At 50.5% G+C, this 23,291-nt stretch overlaps 4 protein-coding genes across 9 annotated transcripts in view; 1 reads left to right on the plus strand and 3 right to left on the minus strand.

The window, feature by feature from the left end:
* Positions 1-4: 4 nt before the first annotated feature.
* Positions 5-6,455, plus strand: Ilk (integrin linked kinase). 4 transcript variants are annotated; one of them, XM_020179321.2, is made up of 13 exons: positions 5-146; positions 557-694; positions 3,646-3,811; positions 3,968-4,063; positions 4,247-4,343; positions 4,447-4,530; positions 4,633-4,718; positions 4,868-4,977; positions 5,091-5,218; positions 5,305-5,426; positions 5,522-5,621; positions 5,729-5,859; positions 6,044-6,455. In XM_020179321.2, the coding sequence occupies exons 2-13, from the start codon at positions 606-608 to the stop codon at positions 6,191-6,193; spliced, it is 1,359 nt and encodes a 452-aa protein (XP_020034910.1). In that variant the 5' UTR covers positions 5-146; positions 557-605; the 3' UTR covers positions 6,194-6,455. The 4 variants fall into 4 exon arrangements, with proteins under 4 accessions (XP_020034910.1, XP_073940933.1, XP_020034911.1 ...); XM_020179322.2 differs by having other exon boundaries at positions 22-146; positions 513-694; XM_020179323.2 differs by having other exon boundaries at positions 92-227.
* Taf10 (TATA-box binding protein associated factor 10) lies at positions 6,400-7,827 on the minus strand. Of its 2 annotated transcripts, none has more exons than XM_074084834.1 (5): positions 7,559-7,827; positions 7,268-7,422; positions 6,966-7,030; positions 6,715-6,879; positions 6,400-6,594 (listed from the first exon to the last, which is right to left on the minus strand). In XM_074084834.1, the coding sequence occupies exons 1-4, from the start codon at positions 7,788-7,790 to the stop codon at positions 6,759-6,761; spliced, it is 573 nt and encodes a 190-aa protein (XP_073940935.1). In that variant the 5' UTR covers positions 7,791-7,827; the 3' UTR covers positions 6,400-6,594; positions 6,715-6,758. The 2 variants fall into 2 exon arrangements, with proteins under 2 accessions (XP_073940935.1, XP_020034913.1); XM_020179324.2 differs by having other exon boundaries at positions 6,765-6,879; positions 7,559-7,823.
* Positions 7,828-8,384: 557 nt separating this feature from the next.
* On the minus strand, positions 8,385-15,207 carry Tpp1 (tripeptidyl peptidase 1). Its single transcript, XM_020179335.2, has 13 exons — positions 15,148-15,207; positions 14,974-15,045; positions 14,577-14,716; positions 13,275-13,425; positions 12,935-13,062; positions 12,601-12,779; positions 12,292-12,490; positions 11,949-12,137; positions 11,646-11,715; positions 10,989-11,109; positions 10,732-10,890; positions 10,432-10,557; positions 8,385-10,236 (listed from the first exon to the last, which is right to left on the minus strand). The coding sequence occupies exons 1-13, from the start codon at positions 15,189-15,191 to the stop codon at positions 10,096-10,098; spliced, it is 1,719 nt and encodes a 572-aa protein (XP_020034924.1). The 5' UTR covers positions 15,192-15,207; the 3' UTR covers positions 8,385-10,095.
* The window catches only part of Dchs1 (dachsous cadherin-related 1), a 34,625-nt gene continuing 25,909 nt past the window's right edge, over positions 14,576-23,291 (minus strand). For both annotated transcript variants that reach the window (XM_020179336.2, XM_074084840.1), the window contains exons 14-23: positions 21,399-22,277; positions 21,157-21,270; positions 20,784-20,995; positions 20,542-20,696; positions 20,229-20,359; positions 19,830-20,113; positions 19,305-19,443; positions 15,148-18,980; positions 14,974-15,045; positions 14,576-14,716 (exon numbers count right to left, since the gene is read on the minus strand). In XM_020179336.2, the coding sequence (XP_020034925.2) occupies positions 16,369-18,980; positions 19,305-19,443; positions 19,830-20,113; positions 20,229-20,359; positions 20,542-20,696; positions 20,784-20,995; positions 21,157-21,270; positions 21,399-22,277 (4,526 nt within the window). In that variant the 3' untranslated portion in view covers positions 14,576-14,716; positions 14,974-15,045; positions 15,148-16,368. The remainder of the gene's footprint in view (positions 14,717-14,973; positions 15,046-15,147; positions 18,981-19,304; positions 19,444-19,829; positions 20,114-20,228; positions 20,360-20,541; positions 20,697-20,783; positions 20,996-21,156; positions 21,271-21,398; positions 22,278-23,291) is intronic.

Here is a 23,291-nt window from a genome sequence, read left to right on the forward strand (position 1 = left end):
ACTGGGCTAGAAGGGCAAAGGAGGAATTAGGTAGTGACAGAAGACGGCCCGCACTGGCCGAAGAGGGCCAGGGGCGGGGCGGGGCCCGGAGGCGGGCGCGGCCGGACGGGAGTTCCCCGGAGAAGGCGCCTCCAGCCCAAGACGCGGTGAGTGCGGGGAAGCCTGCGCCCCCTACCCAAGACTGCGGCCCTGCCAACCCGTCTCTTCTCGCTCCTTTTGAGTTCCGAGTAAGGAACCGGGGCCGCCCTGGAGAAAGACCCCTTTACGCTCCCCCCCCACCGGGTGTGCGGAGCCTGAAACCCTCCCCCACCCCCACCCCCAGTCGCGGGGAGGGTCTCCCTGCCTGCTCTCCAGCATCGGTTCCGGAGATACCTCTACATCCCCCTACCCTGCCTGGGCCGGCCTGTCCCTCGCGCCAGGGGATCATCCCGCTACCCCGATCTCCCTCAGAGCACCACTTTCCCGGGACGCAACTCCCCGCTCCCCACCCCCGACACAATCACTTCTTGTAGGGGACAAAGCTAGGGCCCATCCCCTTTCCTGGATCCCTCCACAGCCTTCCAGGCTTCCCCAGTCCCGGGGTCTCTCAGCGCCGGGACGCTGCTATGGACGACATTTTCACTCAATGCCGGGAGGGCAATGCGGTTGCCGTGCGCCTGTGGCTGGACAACACCGAGAACGACCTCAACCAGGGGTGAGCTGAGGCGGTTGGTGGATGAGAGGAAGGCTAGAGGTCTGCTCCTCCTCGCTACCTGGGGTCCTCACGTCGGGTGGGGCAGCTGACTTTGCCATCCTACGTGATGAGTGCTAAGCAGACTGGGGACGAGGATCTTAACGGAAGCAGTGTTTGAGCTCAGTCTTGACTACTGAATAGTTTCACAAGAGGCTGCACAGAGTTTCCCAGCCGCAGTTAACTGCATAGGCAAAGGCTGGGAGGCAAGACAGCAGAGTGCCAGGAAATTGGAGTTCCATGTGGCTGGAGCATTGGACACAAATGGAAAAGGACAGGAAGAGAGGGCTGCAAGCAAGGTTTTAAAGGTGTGTAGCGATATGAGATTGTCTATTTGTAAAGTATCATTTGGGTGCTTTATGAAGAGCAAGTAGGAAGGAGGCAATTGCCTAGTTCTTTCTAGTAGTGTTTTGGACTAGAATTGGGACTGGCAGAAAAATAAGAAGTAGTGAGATTCCAGAAATTTAAGAATGAAGAATTAATTGACTTGGAGTGGGAAGTAGGAAGGTCAATGATGACAGGGTTCTGGCTTGGGCACTTGGATAGATGGTAGTTGCTTTTACTAAGATGGGGAAAATTGAAGGATAAAGCATTCTGTTCTGGACATGTTAGAGTTATGGTGACAGTATAGCAACTTGGAAATGTATTGAAGGTTGTTGGTTATGCAGATTTGGAGTTCAGGAGAGATCTGATGGGGAGACATCAGTATAGATGATACCTGGAGACTTGCATGTGAAGGATTGCACCTCAGAAGGATGAAAGAGGAGGGCAGGGGATGAGAAGCTTGGCACACTGAAAAGGAGCAACAAGTTGGAGAAATAAGAAAATGTGTGAATAAAACAAGAGAAAAGAATGAATGTTTTGATGAAGGGAGAGTAGTCAACAGTAGTAGAGGCTACTCAGAGGTCAAAGTGCATTTTAAAGTAGCCACTGAATTTACAATCAGTATATATCCAGTGATCTCTGTGGGTGTTGTTTTAAAAGAATAACATGGAGAAACCAGGTAACATTAGGTTCCTTCAATTAAGGATCCATACTGAGTGTCTCCTGTCCTGGGTGGTGAGTCATACATAATAGAGACATAATCTGTGCCCTCAAGGTGGCAGACTTGTGACAGGTTGAAAAGTGAATAGAAGGTGAGAAAATAGAGAAAGTAAATGTAGACAAGTTTTTAATGTTTGCTGATAGGAAAGCAAGAAAACCAGTAGTGTTGGTGATTCAGAGTACTGCGTTTAATTAACTTAATTTAAAAAATATTTATTGTTTTTTAAGACAGGATCTCATTAAGGCCAGCCCAGGGTGGACTTGAAGTTGGATGCTCCTGACTTGGTCTTCCTAGTACTGGGATTATAGGTGTACGCTACCACATTCAGCTTTAACTATTTTTTTTAAAGGTTGAAGGATAAGGATCACCTGTGATCATAGTCCAGACTTCACTGGTTCCCATTAGGCTGTATGGTATTTCTCTATATAAACTATTTTGTTGGTGAGAAAACAGAGGCTTAGGCAAAGTTGTCCATTGGGACTGGTATCTTGGAAGACTACTCACAGCCAAAAGGTGAAGGGGTGGCATTAAGTAAAACTTAAAAGGCTTTGGTTGGTTGAATGGACAGTGTGGGAGCTCAAGCTGGCCGTGTGCTGGATATGAGGTGGTTAACTCCCTGCAGGCCCCCTTTAAGTTTAGGCCCTGAGGTTACCAATGGACAACACCCTTATGTCCACACTTTTGCTCTCAGTCTTATGCCTGGTCTGGGACCACCAACTGCTAGAGCTGATAAGTCAGGACAAAAAGGTCTGGGAGGCAAGACTGATAGTAGGGGGTGTTATTGTTTCCGGTGGATACCCACATCCGGGGAAAACCTTTTGCCTATTTATGTGAGCAGATGAGGGCAGGCTGCAGAAAGGAAATTAAGTTAAAAGGCCACACACACCCCCTTCGACTCTGGGACATCTGGGTAGCCAGATCCATGGTTACCTCCAGGCCCCGCCTAAAGCCCCCACAAGGGAAGTGACCACAGCACTATGGCATCCGGAGGCTGCTGGCCCAGACCACAGACCGCCCCCTGCTCCACCCCTTGGATCTGCATCCCAGAACTGGAGGGAATTTCCTTTTATGGCTCCAGGCTGTCAGGCTGACCCAGCTCCTACCCAAGTGTTTTGTTTGTACACGTTTTTTACTTTATAAAATACATATCCTTAGGAAAAGAAAAAAAATAATCAGGTAATAGTTTTTATTCTAAAACAGCCATTCTCATTTTCTTTTTTCTGCATATGGGATTGTTTTGTGTGGTTATCTGCCTCATCAGTAATCAAAGGCATTTCTCCTTTTCATTATAAAACCCTCTCAAGCATCATTTTAATTCCATTCCATTTTTAGATGTCAGTTGCAGTACCACAGCCAAACATTAAGTTTGTTCTGTCTCCAATGAGTGGTGACCCGTCTTCTCCAAAATACTTACCTCTCCCATTAACATGCACTGAACCCCTGCTATCAGCCTATTCCCTCAAGAAATGTAGTCTAACAGGCAAGACAGCCCACCATTAATATTTTTATAAAACAGTGCAACAAGTGCCAGAGTAGGGAGATACTTAAGAAGCAGTGCAAAACACAGGACAGTAAGTATTGCAAAAGGGATGCAGGGGAAACCAGAGGAAGAGTGGTACCACCACCTGCCAGGGAAAAACAGGTGTGGAGGATGGTGGTAAAGGTAATGAGTTTTTTTATAGACTTTTTGGGACATCTAGGTGGTAGATTGGGTGTGAAACTCAAGGGAATGTCTAAATTGGACAGCTTTGGGGAGTTGCTGGAATGAATGAAAATGCCTTCTCAGAGAGTACATGGAATTGATTTTTCATGCAGCAAAGACTTTGCCCCTTCTACCTCTAGCTCAGTGACTATTGCCCCTTTCTCAAAGGGATGATCATGGCTTTTCCCCTTTGCACTGGGCCTGCCGAGAGGGGCGCTCTGCGGTGGTTGAGATGCTGATCATGCGGGGAGCACGGATCAATGTGATGAATCGTGGGGATGACACTCCCTTGCACCTGGCAGCCAGTCATGGACACCGTGATATTGTACAGAAGGTATGCATGAATCCTTTTGTCACCCACATCACATATATGCCACGAGGTCAGTCATAAGCAATTAATGTGTTCTCTTCTCCTTTTCCCCATGCCCTGACGCTGGTATCTCATTTTGGACCGTGTGCTCTGCCTCTTTTGTCTGGTTATGGGGCCCAGCTGTTGCAGTACAAGGCTGACATCAATGCAGTGAATGAGCATGGGAATGTGCCCCTACACTATGCCTGTTTTTGGGGCCAAGACCAGGTAGCAGAGGTGCGTACTCAAGCTTTTAAGTCCTAGGATGAATGGGACAGAAAGTGAGCCTGGAACCTTCAACCCATCCTGTCCGTATATGTGACACTCACAGGGCTGTGTACTGCACCCGTGTGATCATAGTTGGTTATGACTGGCAGGAAGGTGGCAGGGGCCCTTATCACAACCACCTTTTCATTCCAGGACCTGGTGGCTAATGGGGCTCTTGTCAGCATCTGTAACAAGTATGGAGAGATGCCTATGGACAAAGCCAAGGCACCCCTGAGAGAGCTTCTCCGAGGTCCATCCCTACCCCTACCTTGTGCCCTCTTTTCTTGTCCCTCCTTGTTTGTGTTCTCCCTCCATACCACAATTCAGGCTAAAGCAGTTTTTTTCTTCCCTAGAAAGGGCAGAGAAGATGGGACAAAATCTCAACCGTATTCCATACAAGGACACATTCTGGAAAGGGACCACCCGCACTCGGCCCCGTGAGTCACTGTTGTTGGGGGAGGGTTGTAATGAAGAAGAGTCCTGGGCTCCTGGGGCTGGGTTAGGGCAAAGTTTGGTACCTGACCTATCCACACTCTCAGGAAATGGGACCCTGAACAAACACTCCGGCATTGACTTCAAACAGCTCAACTTTGTGGCAAAACTCAACGAGAATCACTCTGGAGAGGTGACTCCTGTCCTTCTTGCCCCTCCCTTCCTAAATCCTACAGATTACCTGCTCTGCACCTGTTAAGGTTTTACTCCCCCCAACCCCCAGCTAGTGGGCAAGGAAGTGGCCTTTTAGTTAATGCCTCCTAACTCCTACTTGTCCTTCAGCTATGGAAGGGCCGCTGGCAGGGCAATGACATTGTTGTGAAGGTGCTGAAGGTTCGAGACTGGAGTACAAGAAAGAGCAGGGACTTCAATGAAGAGTGTCCCCGGCTCAGGTGGGGCAAGGCCTAAACTGGAAGCTTCTGGTTCCAAGGAACCTTAAATAGCACTGAAAGGGGGTGATCTTTTATGCTAGATCTCAACCAGGGACACTCTTTTCCTCTCCCAGGATTTTCTCGCATCCAAATGTCCTCCCAGTGCTAGGTGCCTGCCAGTCTCCACCTGCTCCTCACCCTACCCTCATCACACACTGGATGCCATATGGATCTCTCTACAATGTACTACATGAAGGCACCAGTGAGTAGGAGTGGTTATCTCATTGGGAAACAGCTGGGAAAGGAGGTGGAAGTATCTCTAAATTATTGACTCTTGCATCTTCTTAGATTTTGTTGTGGATCAGAGCCAAGCTGTGAAGTTTGCTTTGGACATGGCAAGAGGCATGGCTTTCCTGCACACACTAGAGCCCCTCATCCCTCGACATGCACTTAACAGCCGTAGTGTAATGGTAAGGCAACAGGTTCATTTCTGAACTAGGTTTCAAAAGCCTTTTGCCTATCTAGAATAGGACTCACCTCCTTTCATGTGTCTTCTCTCCCTCAGATCGATGAGGACATGACTGCCCGAATCAGCATGGCCGATGTCAAGTTTTCTTTCCAATGCCCTGGGCGCATGTATGCACCTGCCTGGGTGGCCCCTGAAGGTGGGTGAGGGTATCATGTTGGAAGGCACAGAAGTTCCAGCTCAGCAATTGTGGAAGGGGCAGAGACAGGACAGATTAGGCAGCCAGAACAAACCCTATCCTTCCAGCTCTGCAGAAGAAGCCTGAAGACACAAACAGACGCTCAGCAGACATGTGGAGTTTTGCAGTGCTTCTGTGGGAACTGGTAACACGAGAGGTACCCTTTGCTGACCTTTCTAACATGGAGATTGGAATGAAGGTGAGTGTAGAACTGTACATGCTTGTATTGGGAAAGTGGGGGAAATGATAATCATTGTAGTGGGCCTAGGTTCTCCCCACATTTGTTCACATATACAGTAATCTTGACCAAGGGTCAGAAGCTTCTGCCCACATGATAAGACTCAAATTTTGAGGTGTACCTTTTTTTAACCTTGTATTTGCAGGTGGCATTGGAAGGCCTTCGGCCTACCATCCCACCAGGTATTTCTCCCCATGTGTGTAAACTTATGAAGATTTGCATGAATGAAGACCCGGCTAAACGACCCAAGTTTGACATGATTGTGCCTATCCTGGAGAAGATGCAGGACAAGTAGAACTGGAAAGTCCTTGCCTAAACTCCAGAGTTTTCAAGACGTGGTTGGGGGAGTGCACTTCCCCAAAGCAGCAGGCCTCTAGTTGCCTCCCCTGCCTCCAGTCATGGTACTACCCCAGCTATGGGGCCCATCCCTTGCCCCCATCCCTACCATTGTGGCCCCAAAAGGGGCTGGGCTCAGAGCTTTGTCACTTGCCACACGGTGTCTCCCAGCATGGGAGGGATCAGCCCCGCCTGTCACAATAAAGTTTATTATGAAAACAGGCTGGTGTGGGGATGTGGGGACAGACAAGTACATCTGGGTAAGGCGGCTCAGGTGAAGTAGTGCGGCTTCTTCACATTGATGCCATACTCGCTGAGGGCAGGGGTCAAGTCCTCCATGGTTAGAGTGTACTTGCGGTCCTGAGGGAAGAGGGAAGAGCACCATCTGAGCAAAGGAATCCCAGATGGGTGACCCTGAGTAGGCCTTACACCTCCCCTAGGATGCAGTTTCCCCAAAGGGGTTTCAAGGTTAAGTTACACCTCTACTGCTGTGGACAGTAGTTACTGTTTCAGTGATCCTCCCTTCACACCTTGCTTTTGCTTCGTGAGCTGCCAGAGGCTGTGCCCTTCATTTTGCAGTGCTGTAGGGCATCGTTGGCAATATCTGAGATGAATTTTTGGGCAGCTAGGGAGATGAGCCGAATTCTAGAGAGACAAAAACAGGTATGAGGAGATAGATAACAAACTCTTCACAAGTACCCAAAGCTCTAGCCTACCCTAGATTTACTCACATTCGTGGGTCTGAGGCTTCAAAGCCAGCACGGTTCAGGTAGTAACCAGTAACTGCATCTGGGATCTGGGAAATCAATTAGACAACTGTCAGTGTTAACCCTGCGCCCTGTTGGGCTGAGAGTGAGAAGAGGGTAAGGGAAGTGAAGGATAGGTCTGCTTATCAAGAAGCTAGTACTTTGGGTGGGTAGAAGGAAAAACACAAGAGCTAGCGGGGGAGCAAATGTAAGGACATTGGAAAGCAGAAGTGGCTAAAAGTTGGCGTGACAGAGGCCAGATGGCCTTGTTCAGGCGGGAAGCCCACCGTAGGCGTGTAATCCTCCAGCTGCATCAAGAAGTCCACTAGAGGCGTGCTGGACACCACGGGCTTCACCTCTCCGTTGGCCGCGCTCGGCAGGACGTAAACCCCGTTAGACATCGCCCCCTCGGGAGGCGCCGCGCCACCCGCCGACACCGGAGCTGGAGAAGAATCAACAAACTGAGACCAGAGGGAGGCGCAGGGCTCCAACCTAGGTCTGCTGTACCCTTCTGCCCTCACCAGCCTCTGGGCCGAGTCCAAGGCGCTTCCCTCACCCTCACCCGTCCCAGCCCTCACCTGCCCCGCGCCGCTCTGCCGGCTCCCCGGCCCGTGCCGCCACGAGTCCCGTGCCCGCAGTCGCGGCTCCAGTCCCAGGTCCTCCTGCTGTCCCCGCGGGGCTGGCCTTGTTCTCCGCAGCGGTGCTAACGGGCAGCACGGTGGGAGCCGAGACCGGGGGTGCCGGGCCCGGGGCCGAGGCGGCGGAGGCGGGCGCCGCCTCGGGGTCCGCGCCGGAGCCGCTGCAGCTCATCGGGCCGGTGGGAGAGGCGGCGAACAGAGCCGCTTCCGCTTCCGGTCACGTTACGCACACCCTGGATGACGTCACACTCCGCGACTCGCTTCGCCTGTGTGTGCTAAATTCTCTCCCTTCTGCGTTGTGCTTCTTATTGCCTGTGGGCCAATTACGTGAAGTGGACTAAAAGGCGGAGTCCACCGCCATTCCACTCTCCACCCGGTTGTGTTATAGGAAGGTGGTTCCGCCAGGAGGGTAGCCAATGTGTGTCCAGGACTCTTCTGTCTAGCATAGTGCAAACGAATGCTTAGACCCTGCTTTGGAGCTCCTCGGTCCGTCACTCCCCGACTACGGGTTGCATGACAACCAGCATTTTTTTTGCAGTTCCCTGATCAGCCTTTTAAGAGTAAGGGTTATAGTGGAATTGGAACCCGCCCCCCCGCCCACGCCACACACACACAAGGGTTGTAGTGGAATTGGAGCTTCCCCGTCCCCCGCCCCCCACACGCCACAAGAGAGAGGAGGGCACCAGGCGGTGTTGCTGTAGATGGAAAAGCGAGTATTTCGGACTCAAGAGACAACACAGAAAATCACAGCGAGTGAAAGCTGGAGTTTTTCAATTCAACAGATTTATTTAATTACTATTTGACATCTCCTGGGCAATGTCCTAGGGATACAAATTAGGACAAGATTCTAGTCCTCTAGGCACCAACGGTCTTGGAAAGGGAGGCAAATAAACTAGAGTTTCAATGTCATATGGTTACACTGCTAGAGGTAGGCACAGGGTGTACTGTACAAAGGAGGAAGGGAGGGAGCTAACATCTGCTTCCAGGTGCCAGACACTATCAACATTATTTCTCTTAATTTTATTCTCCAATTGTGAAAGGAAGGTATTGATATCTCCACTTAACTAATGAGGAAACAATCTCAGACAAAACTTGGCTCTCTACTGTTCTATATCAGAACCAAGATTAAACCAGATTTGGTTTTGAAAATTAGGATTTATTTGCAGTACCAAAATCAACTGGCCTCAGGAAAACAAGCTGACTTCGGAGCTGAAAGAATTCTGAAAATCAGCCAGTTGATTGTATGAATATCTTAAGCAAGGATGAGAATTCCTTAGGGGTTAGGGAGGGAAGAAGAACAAATAAGGTTTGTGAACTATGATAAAAAGCCTGTACTTAATCCAGTAATCTCTGAAGGGTTTCTATCAAATAAATTGCTTAATCAGATTTGCTTTGGAAGGTGATTTAGAGATGAGTAGGAAGTTAGGACAGTTTTGTGTGTCTCCCACCATTACTGCCCACCAAAGGCTTCCTGTAATTTAGAGGAGAGAGAATATGGCTCAAAGCTCATTAATAGCAGTGGGGATGGAGAGAAGTGGATAAGTTCTAGCTATTATTAGGAAATATATTAGGAGGACTTTTGGACTGATAAAGGTGTATTTAGGAGGTAAAGTCAGTATGACATGTTGATTGAAGGTAGGAGGGTGAAGAAAATCAGTCAGGGTGACACAGACTTCTGGCTTGGTTGGAAGAAGCATAGTATCATTTACCAAGAAGAAACAAGAAATGGAATAGGTTGGGGTTGGGATGGAAGAAGAGGAAGATTGAGTTTAACACATCTTATATTTGAGGTTTCAATCACTATTGGATAGAATATCTAACTAGAAAACCATGGGTGTAGATGCCACTGATTTGTTTCTAGAGGACAATGAGTGAAATGATAGGAGCAAAAGACTAAGGATGGAGCAATAACACCATCATTCCATAAGGAATAGGAATGCGTGGGTACTGAGGGAAAATCCATAGAGCAAAGATTAAGAGTGCTTTGGATAAAGCTGCATGGAGACCATTGTTTCTCAGTGTTGGGGGAGGAAAGAGTAACAGTCAAAAGCAGAGGTCTCATTGCAGTGAATTAAGGAATGAACTTAAAATGAAATAGTGCACACAGTCAGTGTAGAGATGTTGTGGGCATCAGATCTGGGCCTGCTGATATCACTACTAGCAAGCTATACTTCTTCACCTTGTATTCACATCCCTGGTTGAAAAGAGGAAGAAGAGATGGGGGAGGGGGGTACAAAAAAATGCTGTTTATAGCATCTCATTGAGGAACATGAGACAAGGAGTTGGGAGTCCTGAGTACAATGGAACACAGTAGGGGTGGGAGTCAAGTTTAGCTCACAGCGTTTCAGGGTTAGAGAGATAAGCTATCTGCAACAATGAACAGTTGTGGGTTCAGCAGGGCTTCCAACATGGCAGAATAAGGGACTAAGCCACTGGTATAGTGTAGGAGGCTGTTCAGCTTTCCTGGCATGGCAGAATCAAGGGTTGAGTAGTGTCTTAAGCAGAGCTGGGAAGTTTGGTGTTCCCCAGCCTGTCACAGGATCCCAACCAGGTCCAGAGCAGAAACCTTGACCCTCCACCTCTTCATTCAGACAGGACTCATGGCAGCCATGTGTTACCTGGAGAGGAGGTAGACATCAGATCTGAGTCTACGGGTACTGGTACTAACAGACTAACAGACTGTACTTCATGGCATTCATGAGATGTATTCATATCTCAGAGGCTATCCTACTACATCAGAACTGCCCCAAAGTTCATCTTAGCCCTCCCCATACTCCTAAAGCAACACCCACACCCTTCCCTTCCACACTCACATCAAAGAGTCCTGCCCCATGCTGCTGGTAGAGCCTTGGGTTCAGAAAGCCAAGAGTGGGGCGGCCACTGAGGATTCTGTGCTCATTTATCAAGGATAGGATTCCCCCAAACACTGGAGTAGAGGCCTGCAAGGTGAAGATGCAAGTAGAGGCCAGGGTTTCAGAAAGATTGGACTTTTGGAGAGGGATACTTGTAAGAATCAGAGATCTCTGAGGAATGAGAGGTTCGGGGTGTAAGGGCTCGGGGGTAGGAAGTGAAGATAGTTCCTGAGTGGGGTTTGGAGTCAGGCTGATTCTCACCGAGGTTCCAGATACCCACGGAATGGGCATACTGTTGCTGACCACCCAGTAGCCATCAGAAAGTGCAGCAACGTCAGGGTACGCACGACCACTGGTATTGAAATAAGTTGATGGTGGCAGGTGGGGGCTAGACTTCAGGAACTGGACTACGGCTTCCTCCTACAAGACATTTGTAAGTATTAGCCCATGCCTGCTCAGCAGTGTGCTAAACTGAAAACCCTCCAACACCCTATGTATCCATACAAACATGCACATACCTGGTATGAAGGCCGTGGGAACACATTGCTAAAGCCACCACCACTGATATAGTCAACTATCTCATTTGTGATGAAGAAAGGATTCTGGAAGCAAGTACCTCCCACTGTGGTGACATAGGGGCTGAGGGAAAAAACACAGTACAGATAGTGGAGGATCCAAGGAGACCTCCAAGCTGGGTGCTGGTGGATTACCCCTGTAATCCCAACTACTTAGGAGGATTGTGGTTTGAAGCCAACCCAGACAAATAGCTTGTGAGACCCTATCTTGAAAATGCCCAACACAAAACAGGGCTGGTGAAATGGCTCAAGTGGAGGAATGCCAGTACCAAAAAAATCCCAAACCAAGGAGACCTCCAAGATGTGCGGATATGGGTGAGGATGTCCTGGGTCTTCCTGGAAGAGCCAGATGCTGTGAGAAAACATGTACATGGGGTTCACTGAGAGGTTTTGAGCCATGAAGGCATAATTTGAGTTGACTGTGCATACACTTTGGCCCTGAGACCTATAGGAAGAAGGAAGGAATATAGATACCAGGATAGATAAAGCTGAGAGCTGAGCTATAAAAATACCTGGTGGAGTCAAGGCAAAGGCCCTAGAATACAAGGTCACAGATAAAAGATTTGTGGTCATAGTTAAGTGGTAGGTTGAGTTGCTTACCTGGAGGCAGGGAAGGAAGGTCGGAACCGGTGTTTTCCTGAGACAGACCAACACCCAGCCCCACTGTCACCTGGAAGAAAAACACATTTAGCATTCGTATTATGGGTCAGACCTTATATTAGGTTCATATGCTAGAGTGGAAATGTGGATATCAGCTGTTATTGCAGGAGCTCACAGTTTAGCAGTCAAGTCAGTGGTCCCTATTGAGGCTCTTGAGTTCAGATTATGAGTCAAAGACCAAGCTCATAAAGCTCCTAGTTTGGGTGAATGGGTAGGAGGTCTAAATATAGGATAGGTGGTTACCTGAGGCAAAGAGCAGGGTAAGACCCCGAGCGGCAGCCTTCATGAACTCCGTGTTGACCCTCTGGATGTAGGCACTACTGAGAGAGTCCTCATCATCTCCATAACTCACAGTGTGCACATGGGGCAGAGATGACTCATTACTGAGCAGCAGGAGCCACTGCAGGAAGGGCTCCTGTGCTTCATGCCGGCCTGGATTTTTTTTTTTTTTTAAAGAAGTGGACACAAGGGTAGTCACTGGGGGGTTTTTCAGGATCTCCCTCAAACTTATGGCCTTCCCTTGATGAAGTAGGGATCAACAACCACCTCCAACCCACTTCCCACCAGCTAGTTCCCATAGCAGTACCAGGACTACTGTAGACCCATGTGGAGATGTTGGCACCAGCACTCATCAGGTATTGCACATCGAGACTGGCCTCAATCCCAGCCAGACCCTTGCCCTGTTGTCCAACCACGTGGGCTACCGATTTCTGGTGTACAAAGCTTTCACCAAAGAGACGCATGAACTTAATCAGGTCTGAGTCATGGAAGTACTGCTCCAGGAACTATGGAGGGAGTCAAACCAGGGATCATGGGTTAGAGTAAGCCCCAAGTGGTAAGGCACTGAAGCTACCTTGGGGAGACTGTGAGGACCCTGTTACTCTGCTTGGCTCACCTGGGCACAAGCCTGGCTGTTGTTGGTGGTGCCAGAGCCCACATCTCGTGCTGTCAGGTTGTATCGCTGACGGATCACAGATGGCGTCACTCCCAGATGCAGGCCAATAGTTCTTGCCACTTGTGGCTCAGGGCGTTGCCTCACTGATGATGTGGGGGGAAAGCGGTGCAGTCCCCCCACTGTGGAAAGGGGTCAGGCTTAAGAAGGAGGTCTTACAAAGTTCAATACCCACTTTACTGCTGACAGTACCCCATGCCCTGACCCCCATGGCATCTAAACTTCTCCAGCTCATGGAACTCCCTTCCCCAACAACCACCAACCCTACTGGGTTTACCAAAGTCCACATGAGGGGCCAAGGCCTGAGGAAGCTGGTAGGGATGTGGTGACCTTACAACATGGGTTTTGGTAGGTCCCCCCACAAAGTGATGAAACTCAGCTCCAAGGAGCAGCAGCTCTGCCTGTCTGGAGGTCAGAGATCAGAAAACAAAAGTAAGAAAGCATGCAACAGAGCAGAGAAGGCACCCTGAGCACCACTGCAAACAAAGCCAGTCATCTCCTCATGCATTAACTACTACCCGAAAGCTCTCAGAAGTTCTCAACTCCCTCCCCCTGGGGTGACTAGTCTCCCTGAAGGTATGATTGGTGCCCTTTATGGGGCAATCATTCACTCTCACCGGACACTCAGAGAGCAAGTCAGAAAGTCCATTGTGGTCACTGAATGGCAGTTCCAGGCTCCAGCTGCCAAGAGCCATTTTTGGACCGTATGGAGGGTCAGTGGTGATGGCTGGATCAGCTCAGCCACATCCTCTAGGGTTAGGTATTTTCCTGTAGGGATTCAGAAGAGGATCTTCAGAAGAGGATCTTACCTTCACTCACTGATTTCCCAAGTTTCCTCTTTGTCCATTAACCAGGAGACATCAGGACTCCTAGGGAGGACTGTGTAGGTGCTGGGTATATTTGGGGAAGCATGGGAAGAAAAGGCTGGAGAGAAATGGAATGCTATGACCAAGAAATATGAATAAAATATGGATTTATCCTAAAGGCAAGTAGACTGCAAATGTTGCAACACAGCATGCATTGCCATGGTTGTGAAAAACAAATGAGATTAATAAATTTAAATTTTCCATTTTAAGCTTCTCTCCAATAAAAGTTTTCAAAACTTTTGGAGTCAATTTTACATCTAAATTAGCTCAAATCTTCACACTTGTTGATTTTAAAGTTAACATGATGGTGAGTCACTGTTTCCAGCATGCATGAGTGATTTTAGAATGTCCCCCTCCTGTACCTCTATCCTTCACAAACACACACACCCTTTCCTTGCCATGAAGGATTTTAATCAGGGAAGGGATACAATCCAGCTTGACTATTGGAAAGACTACTTTAGACTATAGTGGGAAGTAGGATGAAGGGGAAGAGACTACAGACTAATTAGGGTGCTGGGCAGTAGTCCAGGAGCGAGAATAAGAAACTGAGTTGGTAGCAATGAGGGATGCCAGAAGTGGACTAATTCAAAGGTAATTTAGGAGCTGAACTAGCAGCCTCCGTGTCTGAACAGAAGATGGAATGGTAGTGGATTTGAGAATGGGGGAAGAATTTGAGTTGATGGGCAATTATATATAACAGGTGCTATGCCCCCATTTGTCTGGTAGGTGGTAAGTAGTAGTAAAAATTTGAATTTAAATCTAATCACAAAGCCTGTGCGCTTAACCATTTCTGCTTTGGTTTTTAAACTGAGGAACACAGGTGGGAAGTTTGGGGATGGGGTAGGGAAGAATGTTAGCTGGTTTTTGACTAAGTTCTAGTGTACTTTTTTTATTTAAAAACTCCTCAATGGCTGTTACTGCCATCATTTGCCCCGTATCACTTCCTTGTCCGGTAATCCTGTCAGCATGGTCCTGACATGATCTGCATTATCTCATGCCAGCTCCAGCCCTGTGTCCCGCTCTTGCATCCCACTTCCTGCCCCCAGTCCTGACCGTAGCGAGGAGAGCCAGGATCTGACACAGCCTGCACCAGCTCTGAAAGTCTCTCCAAGTTCTGCTGCCTCAGGGCAAAGGTGAGACTCAGCTCTTCCTCAGGGTCCACACGGCCCAGGGACACCCAGCCTGGGGGCAGCCTGCAAGGTCAGGAACAGGACCTTGGTTAGGCTATGGGTGGAAAAGATGAGTCAGGGAAGGTTCTGGTTAAGAGTCGAGACTTTGCATAGGATTCTAGAAGCAAATATGGATCATAGGAGGTGGATAACAGGGAACTAAGCCCCCGGAACCTGAGAATAAGGATAGGAGAGGCACCAGTTGCTGGTACGAGGGTGAGGGAAGCTAGGACCAGGAAATGGAAACGGGGAAAAGAGCGGTCAGTGCTAAATCAACTCACGTCCGACGCTGGTCGGGCTCCGGGTTATAACTGCACTTGCAGGCAACGATGAGGGCAAGGAGCCCTAGAAGGCTGCAGGGACAGCAAGTGGGTTTTGGCGGCAGCTGAATTGTCATTGTGCTTCCACCCCTACAACATGAATTCCCTCCACCCGCTGCGACCACAATTTCTCACCAGGCTCGGAGTCCCATTTCGCCTTTCTGCTGATCCGCTGTCATGTGACATGTCACATGAGCCCTGTCTTCCACTTCCACCCCCTCCCGGCCTAGTAACTAGTAATGATGCTGGCTCCTCCCTCTCAAATGAGTGGTCCTTAAAGCTGTGAAAGTTGTAGCGCCAGTAGGATTCTCCCTCCGCCTCCAGAATCACTTAATCCGCCTGTGCTTGGCGCCCCTAGGAATCTTAAGTGGGTAGGTTCTGAAGGCCCACAGATATGGGTTCTTTTTAGCTGTGAATTAGGAAAATAGCCTCATCTCTCAGAGCCTAGGCCTTTTCATTTATAATAGAGACATATAAAAGCAATCTCCCTCATAGGGTTGCAGTGAAATTTTACACTGATGTTCTAACATGGCAAAGACTCAACAAATATGCCCTCTATTATGTATAATAGAGGAGGAATCTCTCCACTTAACTGCTCTTATATCTTCCCCCCACCACCTCTTTTCAGATCCTCAGGTCTAGAACCTTAGATCCCTCCCTACCCATCCAGTCCCTCTCTGCTGACCTCTTGCCCATGTTAGAGGGAAAAGACTGACTTCAGAGAGATGGGATCTCAGCCTCAGGCTAGGCTCCTGAGCTCCTAATGCCATCCCTATCCTAAATGCCCCCATGTGTATCATCCCTCTGTGCCTCCTGACGTATCCACAGTACTGTGCCAAGTGCCTTCCGGTCATCCCCATAGAAAAAACTGGAGGCTGGATACAAACTGCAGTTTATTAAGGCTCCAGAGTGAGAATTGGCACTTGTTCTGGGCAGGGGTAGGGGTGTCAATGGAACCCAAAGTAGCTGGGCCCAAACAGGTTGAAGGGTCCTCCCCCACCTTAATACCCCCCAATAAATAAAGTCTCAGCTCCATCGCAGGTGCTGGTGCAGGACAGGGCAGGAAGTCCTCACTGAGGAGATCCCAGGGCTGCTGCCTCCTTCATATTTCTTCCCACGCTGGACCTGGCCACAAGTCAGTGACTAATAGACCCTCTGTGGTCCTAGTGCTCCGAGGGGGCTGGGGTGAAATGTGGGACCTGCCCCCACTGGAGGAGTTTGGGGTGGAGAACTGGGGCTTGGTGGTGGCCTCCCCATGGCCAGTCATGGTCCGAGGCTGCCCAGGACAGGCTCAGAGTGGGGCCTGCATTGGGGACACTGTGCGCATCCCAGGTCGGGGCCCAGCCTGGGCCACAGCTAGATGTGCAGCTCTGTGTCATCAGGAGGCTCCAGGCCGGACTCTGTGCTGAGTGCTGAAGCTGAGGGGCCCTGGGCCACCCCAAATGGTGAAACAACAGGCGAGCGAGCAGCCAAAGGAGACAGCGAGGGTGAGAAGCTGGGGGACATGGCAGCTGAGGACAGGGAGCCTTCATGGCTGATGGGGGAGCGGTGAGAGGCTGGTGGGAAGATGGCCCGGGTTGCAGCTGTGCTTGCAGGCTTAGGGGGCACAGACTTGGCTCCTGGGTGGGCCACAGCAGTGATGAGAGGTGGTGGGTCAATACGGGGAGCGGGGGGACATGGCCGAGCTTCATCCTTGAGCCGAGCAATCTCTGTGAAGACACTGGCCAGAGGCTGGAACTGAGGGCACCAGCTCAGCAGGTAGTCCCAGTTATAGCTGCCACGGAGCTCCTCCTCACCAGCCACAATTGCTGTCAGTGCACCTGCCACGCATGGCTTGCCATCTGCTGGGAATCCATAGTCCCCAGTGGGTGCAGGGCTCAGGCCACAGCCCCCCAGGAAGGCTGTGGCAGTAGCTGGAGGCCCCTCCTCTCGGTACAGAGTGGCTCCTGCACCTGGCAGCAGCAGCCCTGCCTTTCGGCTCTTATACCAGGTGTCAGGGGCAGGTGGCTCACAGGATGTGTCACTCAGTCCATCTGCATCTTGCTGGATGCCTGAGTCAGGGCCACGGGCAGCTAAGGAGGAGGCAACACTGGCCACACGGGGAAACTCATTGATCATGCGGATCTCATCATCCTCTGCAGCCTCTGCTGAGCCTCGGCCACTTGAGTGTGAAGGGTCCAAGGAGCCACCACGGGGGTAGGGACCACCAGCTCCTGGCCCACCATAGCTGGGAAGAGTCTGGTGATACAGGTGTTCTGAGGGTGGTGGACTAGGTGGTTCCCGTCCCAGCTTCTGCAAGGAACCACTGGCTAGGGGTGCTGTCTGTGACATTGGGCCAGGGGCTGCCTCAGCCTTTCGGCTACGAGCCCGAACAAGTCCTAGAACCAGGGCTGTGAGTGCAAGCACCACCACAACTCCTAAGGAGGCTGCCACAGCTCCCACCAACAGTAAGTTGAGGTCAGCTGCCAGGCCTAGTGCAGTGTGGGTGATATCCACGGTCACAGGCACTGTGGCACTCCGGGAACCAGGCAGAGGCCCCCGTGCTACTACTTCGAGCCTCAGCTCTCGTGGTGTTTCACGCCGGGTCCGACCCCCTCCCCCAGAGGGGGATGTTCCGCTGCCTGGTGCCCGACTGTCCACCCGCAGGTACAGGGCACCTGTAGTCTGGTTGATACTAAAATAGGGGGAAGATGTGGCGAGGGAATAGAGCACCAGGCCATCAGCACCTCCATCCTCATCTGTGGCCTGCACATGACCCAGACTGTGGCCACGCTGGGCACCTTCTGGCACTTGGAAGTGGAAACTTGGAGCCAGGAATACAGGGTCATACTCATCCTCTCCAGTCACCAGCACTGACACAGTGACAGAGGCTGAGAGATTCCCAGCATCAGCAGCACCCACCAGCAGCCGGAAGCTTCCTGTATGCTCATAGTCAAAGGGCACTCGTGCCCGCAGTTCCCCACTTGAGCTGTTCAGTGCAAATGCCTCACGACCCTCAGGCCCTGGACCAGCCTCCAACAGGCTATACCGGAGCCTCCCAAAAGCCCCAGCATCCCCATCAATTGCATGCAGCGTAGTCACAAGAGTGCCTGGAGGTTGGTTCTCAGCCAGGCTGGTGCTGAGTAAGTTCAGTGGAAAGGCTGGGCCATGGTCATTCACATCCTGGACCTCGACTGTCACTGGTGCCAAAGCGAAGTGTGCCCCAGCAGGGTCAGCAGCCTGCACTACAAGCTGGTGTCGAGCTTGGATCTCACAGTCCAGAGGCCGGGCCAGTCGCAAGGACCCTGAGCTCTCATCCAGCTCAAAAAGTCCCAAAGGGTCACCTGAACTCAGGGTGAAATGCACAAGGCCATGAGGACCAGCATCAGCATCAGAGGCCTCCATGTGCAGCAGCTCAGCACCTACAGGCATGTCTTCAGGTACTGTCACACGGTAGGATGCTTGGGTAAAGACAGGTGGATTGTCATTGACATCTAATATGGTGACAGTTACTGGCACAGCTGAACTTCGAGGTGGCTGCCCCCTGTCAGCTGCAGCCACAGTTAAGTTGTACTGTGTCAAGCTTTCAAAGTCTAGAGGTTCAAGCAACACCAGGCAGCCCAATGCCTGGGGACCTGGTCCAACACCCTCCCCAGCCTCAGCCAAACGGGGTTCTAGCTGGAACACTTGGCCCCGGTTGCCACTGATGATGCTGTAGTCCACAGTGGCATGGGTGCGGCTTCCGTCAGCATCTGTGGCCTCCAGGGTGAGCAGGGTGGAACCAGGGGGCAGATCTTCAGTTACAGCCACACGGTAGTGTGGTAATGTGAAGCTTGGGGCATGGTCATTCTGGTCCTGCAGCTGCACATGCACTGTGGCCTGTGCTGCCCGGCCTGGAGCCCCATGGTCTCGTGCTTCCAGCACTATATCCACCACTCCTGGCCCTTCATGACCCAAGGCCTCTGTTCCCACTGTTGTGAACAAAGTTCCTGAGATGAGAAGGAAAGAGGAAGAAACATGCACTTAGCAGTGGCTATGTGACAGCAGAAGACACATTTCCTCCAGTCTAGGCAATGGCTTTGGAATGGCCCATGTACGGGGACAGTATGCAATGCTCTCAAGGAGTCAAAGCTCAGGAAAATCTTCTAGGCATGCAGTAAGGAAAGGACTTATATTAAAGGCAGAGGGGAGAAAAGGCCCTCCCTGGGTCAGTTCCAGGAGTCAAAATACTGGGTAATAAATTCTAGGAATGAGGTATGAATACAGCCCAACATTGTCAGAGATAAAGGGGTCAGATCCTGGAAAAAACGCACCATTGTTAGGGTCAACACTGAAGCCCTCGGCAGGAGAAGCCAGATGGTAGGAGATGTGACCATTGGCACCTGAGTCTGGGTCCGTGGCAGAGACAGAGAGAATGGCACTGCCTGGAGGTGTGTGCTCAAGCAGCATCACCTGAGGTGTGAGGAAAAGTGTTCATGCCCAAGCTTCCCAGCTGCCCCTCACCCTATATGCTAGAACTTGGTCCTAGGTGGGTGCTTTACCACTTGAACCACCCCCCCAGCCCACTGGAGCTTGGTCTTATGAGCCCTATGTGACATCCATTTCACATAATGCTTAATATCTGAATGAGAATTGCCCACCTTCTCCCCTTTCTGGCCACAGGATGCAGAACCTGGACATAGTTCACATGACCTGGAAGGCAGGTCTAAGATGAGACCTTCCCATTTCTAGATCAACTCCCACATCCAGTCCACCCAAGCCACTTCTAACTCTGTCACATCCCTCCAACAGGGAAAAATCTTGGGCCCACACATGGGGATAGCTAGGGGAGTCAGTACCTGGTAGAGGCTCTGTGAGAAAGTAGGTGTGTTGTCATTGACATCCTCCACAAGCACTGTGAGGTTAGCACGGCCCTCATGAGGTCCATCATGGGCTAGCAGCTGCAGATGGTAGTGGTCACACTGCTCAAAGTCCAAGGGGCCCGTGAGGGAGACACGCCCTCCATAGCGACCAATACTGAAAGGATCCTGGGGCCCAGATGGGCTCAGCACATACCAAAGCACTGGTCCAGAGTCCACATCATTCCCTGTTACCTGTGCAATCTCTGAGCCCAACAGTGCATCTACAAAACACCAGGCAAGGGTGCTTGACAGGGTTCCAGGCACACTTGAAGGTGCAAGATGGTTAATAGTGCCTCTCTGCCACCCTTTATACCTCTCATTTTACCCAGCCCTCACCTTCTGACACTCGAAGCTCCCAGGGCTGGGGGATGGTGGGGCGATTGTCATTGGTATCGATGACCATCACTGTCAGGGTAGCTGAGCCCACCAGGGCTGGGCTTCCTCTGTCTGTAGCCATCAGTACCAGCCTGGACACAGAGCACAATCGGGGGAAAGGCCTGAGGATAAGAGTGAACCCTGGGAAGGGCTAGGAGGACTCAGGACAAAGCTTGATTTGGGGAAAATTCAGGGATTGAGAGGGATGCAAGGTGGGGCTTGAAACTATGCAGACCCCAAATTGGGTCTTAGGTCCACAGGGGCCAGGTCGCACCGTGTTTCAGCCCAGATCTCACGGTCCAGGATGGCTGTGGTAGTGATAGTGCCTGTGGATGGGTCAACGTGGAATAAACCCCGTGCTGGCTGGGATGCAGCCAGACTGTAGGAGATCTGTCCTCCAGAGCCTTGATCCAGGTCATCTGCCTCCACCTGTGAGTACAGGAGGTTGCTGGCACTGGCTTGGCCACAAAAAGTCTGACCAGCCTTTGCCCCATATCTTTACATCACACCCCACACCTGCAGCAGAGGCCCCTCCAAGGGCCGAGACTCTGGCAGGAAAGCCACATAGTGAGGTCGCAGGAAACGAGGAGCATTGTCATTGGCATCTTGCAGAGTCAGGGTCAGTACAGAGAAGGCAAAGCCTCCTCCACCTTCTGCCTGCAGCACCAGTCTCAACCGTGGGCTTGTCTCAAAGTCCAGCCCCTCTGCTGAACGAACTGTGATGGCTCCTGTGGGGAGACAGATTGCGTCAGTGACAGCCTCTTTCCTTGCCCTCTTTATGGCCCTTTACACAAGGGCAACCCCTGCCCCCTCAAAGCCTGCTCTGACCCCAAGAACCTAATTTCCCAGGAGCCTATCGCCTCACAGAGCCCCTGCTCCCATCCCTTACCTGTATTAGGCTGGATGGAGAATATCCCTTTCTCATTTCCACTGAGAATGCTATAGGTGATTGGTCCATTTGAACCCCCTGCATGGACAGCCTTGGGGGAGATGACAGGAGTCCCTGCAGAAGATGAGAGAGGATGATATTGGTTGAACTGAGAGCACTATAGGAGTTTAAGGGACATTTTCAATGAGTAACTCTAGCCCATCCAGAGATACAAATCTAGGGATAGATAGCTGGGGATGTACCTGGGGGTGCATTCTCACGGAGCACAGCCTCACTACTAGCTCGGGAAAAGCGGGGTCCTCGCTCAGACTCCCCTTGCAGTCCAATAATGACTACACCAGTGGCAGAACGAGCTGGCCGGCCAAGGTCTGTAGCCACGATGAAAAGGACACGATCCCGGGGCGTCAGAGCTACAGGGGAGCGGGCAACGCGAATTTCACCAGTATAAGAGTCCACAGTGGTGCCAGGAGGTGGTGTGCCTGCCAGCCTGTATAGAATGGAGGCATTGGCACCAGCATCACGATCCTCAGCTCGAAGTGTGGCCAGAGTCAGGGTTGGGGTACTGAGGCTGGGACCTGGGCGGGGTAGGCGGAGGCGCAGAGGACTGGTGGGGAAAGTGGGTGCGTGATCATTGACATCACGCACTGTGACAGTGATAGGCACTGTGGTGCTTAGAGGCCCAGCAGCTGCACCGTCCACTGCACTCACAGAGAAGGCATAGCTTGGACAATGTTCTCTGTCCAGGGCTGTGGCTGTGCGCAGTTCCCCAGAGGTAGGCTCCAGCAGAAAGGCTCCTGCTGTACCTGCACCTAGGTAGTAGGACACACGGCCATTGGCCCCATCATCAGGGTCATGAGCCCGTAGTTGCAGCAGCAGGGTCCCTGCAGGTGCATCCTCAGGCACCTCCACAGAGTAGGCAGGCACAGGAAAGGCTGGGGCATGGTCATTGGCATCCAGCACCATCACTGTTACAAGTAAAATGGCACTGAGAGCTGGTTGGCCCCCATCCCGGGCCTCTATCCGCAGCTGGAACGCTGGCTCAACTTCCCGGTCTAGTGGCCTCACAGTGCCAAACTCCCCAGAGGCCAGATCTAGGGCAAAGGCTCCTGATGGGTCTCCATCTGCAGACAGAATAATATGTACATATAAACATAAGCATGTCAGCCCATGGTGATGGGATGGTACATCCCATTGCCTGATGTACAGGCAATGGCAGAGATTCAGGAAGTGGAATGGGGCTAGGAGAAAGGCAGCGAAACAGAAAGACAGAGAGAAAAACAGAAACATTGAAGGTAAAGAGACATTATAAAGCAACTGTTACCACTCAAAATTTGGTCTGGAAACCCTGCCATATACATAAGATCTATAATGTCTATTTTCATAGACATTACATGCCTTTTTCACTCTCATTATCTCACAAATGTCCAGGGGGGTTTGCAGATCTATATGATGTAATGACATCATCACTTGGTTGATAAAATGTATGCTTAAGTATGCTTGTGTTTTCCAGAATGTTCTAGGTAGAAATAATAGAATATGATATTTTCAAAGATTCTATTTGTACTGGCTACTTTCAGTTACACCTATGACCTCTACAATCTCATTACTGTCCAACAAATTATTATTTGAAATCATAACATTTCTTTGTACTTAGAATCAGCAAGCAGTATACTTCATTAGCTTGTTTCTCAATGATATTTAGCTTTTCTCCAAGCTTAGTATCTAACAAGTAAATATTGATAAAAATTCACATATAAACCCTTTAGGATTCTCAGAAATTAAGAGAGTATAGTGTTGTACACATGTAATCCAAGCTACTCAGGAAACTGAGGTAGTAGGACTTCGAGTTCAAGGCCAGTCTGGGCAATATAGTGAGAGCCATCTAAAAAAAGAAAAATCGAATCTTAAGGGTTCCTGGGACCAAAGTTTGAGAAATACTACTCTTCAGGGAGATGAATAAGAAAAGAAATAGGAAGATAAAAACAGAAATGTAGCTTAAGAGCTAGAGAGCCATAGAAAGAGATAGTTCAGATATCCTGATGTATGCATGAAAAAAAATGTAGAAGACATAAAAAGAGGGGGAAAAGAGACCCATACACATTGACTGAAACCAACAGAGGCAAACAAGGAACAAG

The sequence above is a fragment of the Castor canadensis genome, chromosome 1 (genome assembly GCF_047511655.1).
Source record: "Castor canadensis chromosome 1, mCasCan1.hap1v2, whole genome shotgun sequence".
Taxonomy (NCBI): Eukaryota; Metazoa; Chordata; class Mammalia; order Rodentia; family Castoridae; genus Castor; species Castor canadensis.

Excerpts from the sequence above, each read along its gene's own strand:
- Ilk (XM_020179321.2), top strand. The coding sequence starts at position 606 with ATGGACGACATTTTCACTCAATGCCGGGAGGGCAATGCGGTTGCCGTG. Across the intron at positions 4,064-4,246 it reads GCCAAGACCAGGTAGCAGAG|GACCTGGTGGCTAATGGGGC; the intron begins GTGCGTACTCAA and ends TTTTCATTCCAG. Across the intron at positions 5,860-6,043 it reads ACATGGAGATTGGAATGAAG|GTGGCATTGGAAGGCCTTCG; the intron begins GTGAGTGTAGAA and ends TTGTATTTGCAG.
- Taf10 (XM_020179324.2), bottom strand. The coding sequence starts at position 7,790 with ATGAGCTGCAGCGGCTCCGGCGCGGACCCCGAGGCGGCGCCCGCCTCC. Across the intron at positions 7,031-7,267 it reads TGGAGGATTACACGCCTACG|ATCCCAGATGCAGTTACTGG; the intron begins GTGGGCTTCCCG and ends TTGATTTCCCAG. Across the intron at positions 6,880-6,965 it reads GAAGCCTCAGACCCACGAAT|AATTCGGCTCATCTCCCTAG; the intron begins GTGAGTAAATCT and ends TTGTCTCTCTAG.
- Tpp1 (XM_020179335.2), bottom strand. The coding sequence starts at position 15,191 with ATGACAGCGGATCAGCAGAAAGGCGAAATGGGACTCCGAGCCTG. Across the intron at positions 13,426-14,576 it reads TCCTGGCTCTCCTCGCTACG|GAAAATACCTAACCCTAGAG; the intron begins GTCAGGACTGGG and ends GAATCCCTACAG. Across the intron at positions 13,063-13,274 it reads ACTTGCTCTCTGAGTGTCCG|ACAGGCAGAGCTGCTGCTCC; the intron begins GTGAGAGTGAAT and ends TCTGACCTCCAG.